At 44.3% G+C, this 12,083-nt stretch overlaps 1 protein-coding gene across 1 annotated transcript in view; it reads left to right on the top strand.

Moving 5' to 3' along the window:
* The window catches only part of LOC109471494, a 40,800-nt gene that overhangs the window by 6,245 nt on the left and 22,472 nt on the right, over positions 1-12,083 (top strand). Inside the window, 7 exon segments of the mRNA XM_019770867.1 lie at positions 1,404-1,534; positions 1,794-1,898; positions 2,936-3,039; positions 5,011-5,170; positions 5,822-6,115; positions 9,390-9,521; positions 10,360-10,518. Of these exon segments, the coding sequence (XP_019626426.1) occupies positions 1,404-1,534; positions 1,794-1,898; positions 2,936-3,039; positions 5,011-5,170; positions 5,822-6,115; positions 9,390-9,521; positions 10,360-10,518 (1,085 nt within the window).

Here is a 12,083-nt window from a genome sequence, read left to right on the forward strand (position 1 = left end):
GAAACAAGTGTCAACACTTTCTAAGCTTCGGATCTAGATGAATGTATCCAAGTATTAGTGTCCAAGATGTACTGACAATGTTCTTATTTCGTTTACGAAGATACAACCCACGCGGCAAGACGTCTGTACATTTTGTACACGGTATGTTCTGTTCACATTGTTTGTCAATTATGTACATGTACAAAACTGGTGTGTAACGCCTAGAGGCGGTTTACCGGTTATGCGAAACAAACAAACAAACAAACAAACAAACAAACAATTCATTGCATACATGTACATATGGAGGGCATTCGTACATGACTGTAAGGCGATTGGCATGACTGAGAGGAAATAGGTATAAATAGGTTTGTTTAATAACAGATTTTAGTCAACATCCCTAATACCCTGGGTGCCAGCCAAGTTTACAGGCCGCTAACCGTTTTTTTCGGCAGCCAGAATCTTCGCCCACAGAGGAGTATATCCGCCCTCCAACTGGTTAGGAGGGCGGCCAAACTCCCCCTGGGCTAGACTCCCCCGTAGCGGTAAGTTAGACCGGCGGGCGAAAGGTGCAGCCGGAAACGAGTTCTGGCATCCAGGGTACACCACTAACCACCAGACTGCCTGCTACCGTTTGTAGGGTGTGGGTCAGTGATGACGGCCGCCAGCCGAGTAAAGGAGTTCTACAGCAACAGCCCGTTTGACGAGGACAGCGAGTGCAACCTCCACATCATCGACAAGCCCTGCGGGATGATCGCCCCGGGATACCGATTCAACCTCGCCGGCGGGGCCGAGTTGGAAGTAAGCAACAGTTACACGAACGCAACCTTTTCTAATAATAGCGGCTGCGACCGCCGAGCACCCAAAACTTTTGATGCAACAGATCGCAAAACAAGACTGGAAATGAAAACATACATTGCCATGGCGACGGTGGTTGCTGTTAGGGTTATTATTTTCATGATTTTGAGGAATACTTGGTACCTATACAGATACAGTGCACTCCTCCCCTGAGTGTACAGTGAACGAGCCCCGGGGTCTTTCTGTGAGTAGGGCATCTGGGGAGAGAGGTCTTAGGTTTCCAGGAATGTGGGCATAGATGTGGGTCAGAGACATGCCTGTGGACATTCCATTCCTGTGGACAAAATGCCTGTACGATTCCTATAATTCTTGCAAATTGCACACAATACTGTACCATTAGGCTCCTCCCCGAGACGTCGCCAAAAAAACGAATTTCTATAAAAAATTAATTCACACCTCATTTTCTTTCAAATATAAGAATACCTTTGAATCGTAGGTCTTAGTCCAATTTTGAAATCAAGTGTCACGCAAATCCAATTTAGGCCTGAAAACAACATGGTCAAAATGCCACCGTTTTTTTTTCATTGTTAGTTCAACGCCGGCCCCAAGAAGAAGTACTTTGTGAGCAGACATACCAACACCACTGGGGCGCTGCAGTCTGGAGTACCAGACGTCCACGAAGCGTACTTTGACCTTACCACTGGATCTCAGGCCGAGGGACAACATCTTCGGATAACGTGGCTGACCTGGGACGTCAAGCGTATGTCATCCTTTCCCACTCTATTATTTACCTGACAAACCGTGTATCAATAGTTGTATATGTTCGTACATCTACAATCAAGAAGCGAAAGTTTAACCTGTAAATAGTACTTTACATTAGTCATGTATTAGTTTAAGTAAGACATTACTGTAACTTTTTCCAGTTTATTCATTACTTGTGCTTTAAGCTTGTAAGAGTATAGACGTACAATAGATGTCGAATACTGAATTTGTGAACAGTGTTTCACTTACTTCGGCAGTTCACTGTCCATATGGATGGCGGGTTTGGGGAGACTCCTGCTACTATTTCGGAAGGTCCGACGTTTCCTACGAGACAGCGGTTTCAGCTTGTCATAACATGGCAGGTCAGTGTGTAGAACATCTTCTCATGCCATTAGGCCACGGCAAGTAAATTTTATGGATGACATCCTCCGCAGACTCCAAATCTAATGCGAGCGGGCGAAAAAAAACAAGGCGGGCCGAAAAAAACAAGGTTCCTACAATGTGACATTTTGACTCAATCATTGTACAAATGGTTTTGATTCAGTAGGAACATCACATATACACAGCCAGCATCACATATCACTGCATCAAAGTAAGAAACAAACATTAAATCGGAGCCTTTTCTTGTCTCCTCTCTTCCTAGTTATCTGCCATCCACCTTCCGGCATGGCAACAGACACCTTTGCCCATTTTCGGCATGTTGACCACTGTCAGAAGGCAACAAAAGTTCTTTTTTTTTTCTCCAAAATCAGGCGAAAATTAATGCGCGCGCGGATGTCATCCATAAAATCTACTTGCTATGGCCTTATCACCGCGTATCGAGAAAAGGCCCTGGCTAGCTGCGTGAAGGGTTGCTGCATACGCACTCCTATGTCTGCACACATTAGACATTGTTTCTGTAGAGACCAAATTGACATAGCCTGTTCAGATCATGCCGCTAGTAGCAGCCCTTCCACTAGTCAGACACCCAAAATCTTGATGGCTGTGAAAAAAAAACACCTCAAAGTCAGGAGAAAAAGGAACATCTTGATCCTGTAGATTCGTGAATATGTGCTAACATGGACCAATAATGGTCTGACTGAAATATGTCTTATATTATATACATTTACCATAGTGTTAGAGGCTGTGTTGACTGGATTCCATATTCCATTCCATAGTGATGAAGAATACATACTGAGCTCTTATTGGACTGATTTTCCAAGTGATTAAGAACCCTGATTTCCTATTGGTAGTTCTGAGAATGGCGGAATGGTTCTCTCGAGTTAGAGGTATACTGTCACAAATTCTCGGGGAGGAGTTCAAATCAGCTGCTCATGGCAGCGATATAGATTTTGTGACACAGGCTAATAATAAAGTTGGCGTGTTAACTTTTCATTACCTTTTTTTTCTGTCTTACCAGCTCACGTGGTTGAGATCAACAGCGAAGCTGAGCAAACGATTCTCGGCGCCATCACGGCAGCCAGAGACGGTGACAGATACTGGGTCGGACTGCGGTTCTCTCAGGTGCTTCTTAGAAGTCAACTTTTTTTTTACTTAGTGGTCGCCACGTAACACAGCCGTTAGGCCACTTCAAGGTGAACGGTACTAACCACCTGAATGGTATGATCCGCTAACCTGGGTTACGGGTTACCGAGTAGAACTGTAACAGCAACTCTTCTCCCTGAGTCAGAAACATCGTGATTGAGACCAGCCCAATTTCTCACAAGTAGTGAGGACTAACTGACCCAATAGGAGAAGCAGGGGTGACGAAGGCCGGTCGGGAAATTTCCCTACCCCATTTTCCGTTACAAAAAGTATTTGTAACCGTTAGAGTATAAACTATGTTCTTATTCAGTTCATTAGCCACGAAGGCTTACTATCCTCTGACACTCAAACTGTTGGCCATGGATCGGCTTGGTTCCCCCCACCACTCTCACCCCCCTTCTGTTCTATTCTACATGTTTAAGTGTTTAAGTTTTAGGCCACAGCAAGTAAATTTTATAGATGACACCCTCCTCAGACTCCGAAACTAATGCGAGCGGGCGAAAAAAACAAGGTTCCTACATTTTAAAATTCTGACTCAATCGTTGTTCAAATGGTTTTTATTCAGTGCGTGGGAACATCACATATACAGAGCCAGCATCACATATCACTGCATCAAAGTAAGAAACAAACATTAAATCAAAGCCTTTACTTGTCTCCTCTCTTCATAGCTATCTGCCATCCACCTTCCGGCATGGCAACAGACATCTTTGCCCATTTCGGCAAGTTGACCACTGTCAGAAGGCAACAAAATTTCTAATTTTTTTTCAAAATCAGGCGAAAATTAGTGCGCGCGGATGTCATCCATAAAAATTACTTGCTGTGGCCTTAAAACGGGATACGAACAGATTTTTCAGATTCTTTCAGCTTGCATTTCCTTCAAATTACATCCTCCTCTCTATCCGTGACATTTTAGCTTTCATCGGATTGCCACTGTTCATTGCCATTCGGCAATCACAGTCAATGCGAAACACGATCCTTTATTTGACACATTGATTGCTATCTAATCTTATTTTTCTTCTCACCTTCTCACCCGATTGCCTGTAGACCATACATGGTCTGTCAGTTGAGAGTCCCAATCAGAGTTCTCCAAGCTGTGCTTATTTTTTCTGATGAACATTATTCCTCGTTTCACATTCTACGTACAGTCCAAGTCCTGGTACAACTGGTGGCACCAAGTTCCTCTGGCTGCGCAGTCGTCCTGGTGGTCTCCTGGCACCGACCAAACGGCGGCGTTCGGCAGCGACACCTGTGTCATCATGGGCCGAACTGCAGGGTTCAAGTGGACAACTCAGCACTGTGGCCTGAACTCGCGCGTCATCTGTGAAATCGACGGTTTGTTGTTGAAATTACTGAGAATGTTAATTGCAGCTTGGACATTTTCTTCATGTTATCCTTTGTTCTAATGTGGCGCATTGCTCTGAACTGGTGAGTTACCGCTTGTTTTTTTTTTTTCGTTCACGACAGGAATGGCCTGCGGGACGATTTCCCTGATCAACCGCACGTTTTACGCCGACGCCCGTCCCTGGATGGACCTGGATTTCGGTCGGGAGGTGTACGTGGCCGCGATAGAGACATCGGGCGACGTGAGCACCAACTCCTACACTAAAGCCTACAGTCTTCAGACAAGTTCTGACGGGGTGGTGTACAACAACCATGGAGCCGGCTCTGAGCCGTGTACACGTCTTAAGGTAACGCAGAGGACGACTTTACATATTTGACATTGAGTAAATAATTGCTTCAGATTGAGTAAATAGATAAATAATACTAACAACATGCAAACGTTATTGGAATCATCTTTCATTCCAACCCCCTATTTTATATCACTTCCTTGCTTGCTTGCTTGCTTCCTTCCTTTGCAAGATATTCGAACGAGAAACACAGAAAAACTCAAAATAATTCTCGAAGATGATACATCTTCGTGAACTTTTTTTTGTCCGTTTTTTTTTTCAGGTGTATCAAGCCAATACTGAACCAAGAACAACTGTCCGGACCTTTATAGAACCACGCATTTCCGCGAGGTACCTGCGAGTCATTCCGGTTGCCTGGTTCGGCCGTCCGACACTGACCCTGGGCGTGCTCGGATGTGAAAGTGCGCTGATCGCTGCGAGACGTGAGTACTGACCTATAATGTCTTACTGTCGTACGAATGTAGTTACTATGGTTACATAATATGGTCCATGGTCACACCCTCTGAAGTGCGTTACAGAGCCGTTAAATAAATTTGATGTTCCACTCTGTCGGTCTGCACGTCACAAGAACTCACCAATTCCTTTTTTAGTTGAACTGTTAAATGCCAAGTAATGAATATAGTACTTGCGCTCAGACTTCACTTATCTGTCGTGTCTGCAGTACCTTATACACTGAGTGACACAGCGGCACAGACGTCTTCTCTTCTGTGTTTTATGATATATTTTAATTTGTAATGTTATGTAATGTATTATATTTGTAAACGAAAGCGCATTTTACTTAAGATGATTGTCTGTAATCTTATTAACGTTTCCCGAATATTGTAATGAGCAACACAATTCAGACTTAAGTCTGCGAGTTGTTTAATAAAGACTGAATTAAATTGAATTAAATTGAATTAAAAGGTGTTGTGGAACGGTCTTTTTCTCTTTCGTGGAAAAACGTTTCGTGACGTGTTTTTGATCACACATATAAGTGTTTTTGAAAACGCAGCATGTAAAGCTGGCCTGCGTAATATTTTTTCCCGAACACTGCGTGCATCGAATTCATTCACGTTCTTTGCTTCCAATCCCAGACCCGGGAACCGTCATGGGAGTTTTCTCTGAGAACGTCCTGTTGGATTTCGCCGCCACCCATCATCACTGTTCAAAGTACCACTGCAGGATGGCGTCCTTCAGCGAGCTTCGCGCCGCGTTTCTAGCGGGCATGAGCAACATTAGGCTTTCATGGCAGACCGACCAGAGAGGCAGATACCTCATCGAACGCGTCACTAGGGGCTCGGCTTATTCAAACAGCGGGATCATCAGTTGGGGTCGTCTATCTGCCTCAAGTCGACGTGCAGTCCTATGTATGCAGCCCATGTCAGAAAGTAAGTGATTTTTTTGGCGACGTCTCAAGGAGTAGCCTAATGGTACAGTATTGTGTGCAATTCGCAAGATACGAAGGACGAAAACGACAAAATTTGTGCTCAACGAAGGAATTGAATTCAACAGAGAAGAGACTAATTTCAACAGAGAATGAGCAACAGCGAAGGGGCTGTGCTCAGCGAACGTCCTGTGCTCAGCGAACGCACTGTGCTCAGCGAAGGGGCTGTGTTCAGCGAAGGCACTGTGTTCAGCGAATGTCCTGTGCTCAGCGAACGCGCTGTGTTCGGCGAAGACGCTGTGTTCAACGAATGTCCTGTGCTCAGCGAAGGGGCTGTGCTCAGCGAAGGGGCTGTGCTCAGCGAAGGACCTGTGCTCAGTGGAGGCGCTGTGTTTAGCGAAGGGACTGTGCTCTCAGTGTTGATGCCCTAGTTGATGCCCCAGTTTTTTTCCCACCAAACCCAACTTGGGTTTGGTGGGAAAAAAATCAGTGCAAAAGAGAAACCCCGATAAAAAAGCCTAAACACACACTAAAAATACCCCCAAAACCCAAACCTCTGCTTGGAGAGTACAGTTTTAGTACAATGGTTTGGGCGATCCCACGCAGTATGACTACAAACACATGGTTCGCGTCACCTTCAAAACACTTTAGGCGAGAGTCAATTAAAACAAGAGGTCGAAAGGTTTGCACTGTATGTATTATTCACACTCAGTCAGCAAGTACATTATACATTCTGTACAGTGTCCTTGTTCATAGTTAGTGTGGCTGTAAACCCTATCATCCAAAATTTACAAATGCGGATAACCGATCTAATTTAAGCCAAGCTATATCATTTTGGAATGCGGTACTTTTTTTGAAGTGACGTGATCCATGTATATGTTTTCATAGTGCGTAAGAGCTAGCTCCAAGGAGCCAGTAAAACAGTTAGGAGAAGCCAGCTGGGAGAAGCCAGAAGGGCTGCACTGTTACTTTCCAAGCAGAGGTTTGGGTTTTGGGTTATTTGCGTGTTTGTAGGCTTTTTAACGAGGTTCTTTTTGGGTGAAAAGAAATTCCAGTGCAAAAAAGAAACCCCGATAAAAAAAGGCTAAAATTAAAGGTAGAGGTTAGAGAGTAGAGGTAGAGAGTAGAAGTTTGGGTATGCACTGTGTGTATCATTCACAGTGCAAGGGGCCGTAATAAACCAAAACACTCTCCAAGATTTACAAATACAAATAGACTGTGTATATGTATCTGTTCGTCTTGTCTTGTTTTGTTGTGACCTATACCAAGGGTGGCGAAATGCCCAATAAAGGTCGTTATTCATTCCTCTATTCTATAACAATCATCTTGAAAGTTCATGATTGTTATTTTGAATCCGGTTGTTGCATAAATTGTAGGACTGTCGGATAAATTGTAGGACTGTCGGGCCTGATTGGAAAAGGAAAAAATTGTGCGATATCTTTTATAATTAGGGATGTTAGGGCATCAACACTGAGAGCACAGTCCCTTCGCTAAACACAGCGCCTCCACTGAGCACAGGTCCTTCGCTGAGCACAGCCCCTTCGCTGATCACAGCGCCTTCGCTGAGCACAGCGCCTTCGCTGAGCACAGTACGTTCGCTGAGCACAGCCCCTTCGCTGAGCACAGCCCCTTCGCTGAACACAGCGCGTTCGCTGAGCACAGCCCCTTCGCTGAGCACAGTACGTTCGCTGAGCACAGTACGTTCGCTGAGCACAGTACGTTCGCTGAACACAGCGCGTTCGCTGAGCACAGCCCCTTCGCTGAACACAGCCCCTTCGCTGAGCACAGTGCGTTCGCTGAGCACAGGACGTTCGCTGACCACAGCCCCTTCGCTGTTGAATTTAGCTCATTCTCTGTTGAAATTAGTCCCTTCTCTGTTGAATTCAATTCCTTCGTTGAGCACAAATTTTGTCGTTTTCGTCCTTCGTAGCAAGAATTTTAGGAATCGTACAGGCATTTTTTCCACGGGAATGGAATGTCCGCAGGCATGTCTCTGACCCACATCTATGCCCACATTCCTGGAAACCTTTGGGAAGACCTCTCTGCCCCGGATGGCCCTACTTTCTGTGACCCCGGGGCTCGTTCACTATACACTCAGGGGAGGAGTGCACTGTATCTGTATAGGTACCAAGTCGTCCTCAAAATCATGAAATGATGGCAGTGCCACGCAAACAATAACCTTAACAGCAACCACGGTCGCCATGGCAATGTATGTTTTCATTGCCAGTCTTGTTCTTTTTACAAACCCCGAAACGGTGTCCGACTCGGAAACGGTTACAAATATGTCCCACACTTCACCTATGTTCCGCTTATGCAAAGAATAGTTGGTGTCTGGTATTGTTGTAAGATATACCCGGTAGGATTATGGTCATCGCAACGATTTATTAGTCTGTTATTTCCTTTAAGTGTTTGGTTTTAAAGACATGGCCTTTCATATTTGGGTATGATTCTGGTAGTAAAGATTAGGCAGAGACATGCAGACTCAAAACTTTCTCCACGGAAACGTGTGTGTGTGTGTGTGTGTGTGTGTGTGTGTGTGTGTGTGTGTGTGGTGGTGGGTGTAACTGAAATATTGTTTTGGGTGGCTGAGTTGTGGGTTCGTTTGTCTGTTTGTCCAGACAAAGTTAGTTGACAACATGTGGGTCGCAGAATGACAGATCACAAAGTCAGACACAGAAAAATATGTGAACTTGAGGGTCACGCAAACCCAAAATACTTCTTCCTGGTAGTCTGAAATCTCCGATGTCGAAAGTCAACCAACTGAGGTATAATGAAGTGACTTAAAGTTGACGATATTTTGCATGGAGCCAACAACCTGCACAGGCTCTATAATTTTGCCTATCAGAACACGTCATGCACTCGATTAGCAAAGTACTTTCATCACAACCATTTATTTTTCACGAGACGACGTTTTGATGACCGTCTGTCATCTTCATCAGGACAATTCTGACTTGTTTACTGTGCACTGGCGCTAAATGTTACTTGGTGTATAGTGTACTAAAAGTCTTCACAGTGCACTGTTACTTGGGTCACAGTGCACTATGCACCAAGTAGTACACTATGCAAAGTAACATTTAGCGTTAGTGCACAGTAAACCAGTCAGAATTGTCCTGATGAAGATGACAGACGGTCATCAAAACGTCGTCTCGTGAAAAATAAATGGTTGTGATGAAAGAACTTTGCTATTCATTCGATTACCAACCTGATGAAAATAATTTACGGACGTCATACAATCGTTTGTTTAAAAAATTCTGACATTTCTTGTGTTTTTCTTTAAGAATTGGGATGTGCCACGCCCCTCGTTGCTAGGCAGCCATGTGCCTGGGATGACGTGACGCCTCGCGAGTGCGAGCTCCACGGGTGTTGCTGGGATCCGTACCCCGGGTACCCGAGCTGCTTCTACAAGTCAGGTCAGGAGGTTTCGTATCTTCCACTGGACGAAAAGATAGATTTCCAAGATTGTACACGTTGGTGAAACCCGACGTGCCCCAGTCGTGTACACGAGTTTTCACGGGTGATCCATTCCGGCGTGTCCTATGTAGGAAACCCGCGCACACAATGGGGCACGCGAAGTGTCCAAGATTTCCCACCGTTGGAAAACTCGCGGAAACCTTGTACGCGTGTACACAGATTTCCACGATGGAAATTTGGCTTTTCGTCCAGTGTTCGGCTTTACGTCCAGTATATTTACCATCAAACCGGGCAGCACACTTATTTCTTATAGGTCCCCTTACCAGTAGACCGTTGGGCGACTGTACAGAGAACAAAATTGGATTTGTATGAAAGTTCATCTGAGTTGGTAAATTACATTATGAAGAATCTAAACTGTTCTGTGACTCGTGAATTTCACTCACCGGAATTTTCGACTGAATCACTCAGTCTTCTTCAGCTATCTGGACTTGGACGTGATCTTTTCCACGTGTGACGTCAGCAAAGGGTCAAAGGTTGTCTGATAAGTCGATATCGCCCCCCGTCCAAGATTGGATTTGTGTGACTTTTGATTATAAAATTGGAATATGATGCAAAATGTAAAGGTGTTATTTACAAAACAACGAAAAAAACAACGTAAGACATTCGTTGCAGCCTCAAGTGGGAATGGGATGTTAGCATGGAGGTTTATGTATGACAATGTAGTAAACATACCACAGATTCTGGACTTAAGAAATAGCCCATCGATGTTTATAGACCCCGCCGTCTCCGTCGACGAACGTTTGATGCACAAACGTATTTGTTGTTGTTACGACTCAGCTGGTACAAACATCGCACTGGGGAAGAGGACGCATCAGTCGACAACACGTGACGTGGACGGTCCCTCGTGGCACGGCAATGACGGCGTCAGAACCACGAGCAGCTGCGACAGCGAGAACGGCGGCACGTGCGTCAAAACAGCGAACGCTTCTAGTCAAGGTTGGTGTGTTTGGTTCCATCTGTAGAGATTTCAGCGAGATTTAGTAGCCCGGGTGCCGTCCGATTTGTAGCTGGGCTTCGTCCAATTGTTGGCTAGAAGATGCAACGAGTGCAAGATGCCCCGTTAGAAATAGGATGGCACCCAGGTTAGATATTTTAGACTAAGTCAGTTTAATCAAAAGGGTTATCACTGCACGAAAACTTAGATTTACCAATGGCAGTAAACACCAGTTAAGTTGGGTAATGTTTACTTTGTTTTTAATAAACACTACTGTACAATGGTAGTAAATAAAAGTCAAGTACGGTAATTCTGGACTTAACAAGGGTTGTAAATACAATTACCTGACTTGACTTTTATTTAGTACCATTGTAAAGCCAGATACTATATGCAATGTAAACATTACATGAGTTTACAACCTTTGGTAAATCCAACTTTTCGTGTAGAGTTGGTACATGCGTTCGGTGTGGGAACTTAGATCTAGCGTTACTCATAAAGGCTGAGCTAGTTGAGATTCATAATCGCTAGTTTGGGCTAATTCAGAGTGGGCTAAACTGTTACAGAGACTATAAGGGATGTTGCTCTATTGGCATCATATCCATGTCAAAATTACGTAGTATTATTTGTGGTCAGCATAACTTAAGGAGGTCTTGGGAAGACAAAGGTCAAGGTCGCTCTTCCTGGCGGCTGTACTTTAAATTTGTTCTTCCGGTTTTTGTATCCTTTGCCCCGGACATGCTATGGCATCATTTCCGTGTCAAAATTACATACGTTTTCTTGTATTTCCGTCGATCTGGGCACAACCGTTCTATTTTGACGTCTTGGTTATTATGGCTTCACCAAACCACGAAGTGGTTTGTGAAACATATTGTGTTCCCTCATGTTTCTTCTCCTCCTTCTCCTTCTCCTCCTTCTCCTGCCATTTCTTTAAAGGGATTCAACTCAGCCAAATGACCTGAAATTTCAGCCAAATGACCTGAAATTTGGCATGGAGGTAGAGTGGGCAAATACCCCCAGGTGTTTTTTTTTCATTTTTTTTATACATGTCTTTGAAAGAAAATTATGAAGGTTTTTTGGGGCATTTTTCGACAAAAATTGGATTTTTGGATCCTGAGCCCTCATATTACAACTAAATGATTTGAAATTCGGTATAAGGGTACCTTGAACATGTGTCTACAAAATAGCAGTCACATATTTGGCATACAACACTTCCAAATAACTAATTTGGGAGACTTTAATGGCTATTTTCACCCCAAAAAAGGGCCCAAAGTCCCATACCCGTTCCACGTTCGATCTAAAGAATGGCCCGTTCTATCTGCCATTGGCCATGGAACACGTGTTCCATTTCGGGTTACCTGGGGTCACGTTGCACGTAAGTCGTGCAAAAATTACCCACATAGTGCTGTGTACCGGTTCGCTGAAAAGTGAAATGTGGTGAAGCCATGCTGAATTTGCTCCAAAGCAAATGTCGGCCTTTCTAGTATATATATATATATTTAAATCTCTGGAACCTTTGGAACGTGCGGCAGTACTAGATACAAAGAGGTAAGACCAACTAAATAACGTT

The sequence above is a fragment of the Branchiostoma belcheri genome, unplaced genomic scaffold, assembly GCF_001625305.1.
Source record: "Branchiostoma belcheri isolate BF01 breed outbred unplaced genomic scaffold, Haploidv18h27 scaffold1, whole genome shotgun sequence".
Taxonomy (NCBI): Eukaryota; Metazoa; Chordata; class Leptocardii; order Amphioxiformes; family Branchiostomatidae; genus Branchiostoma; species Branchiostoma belcheri.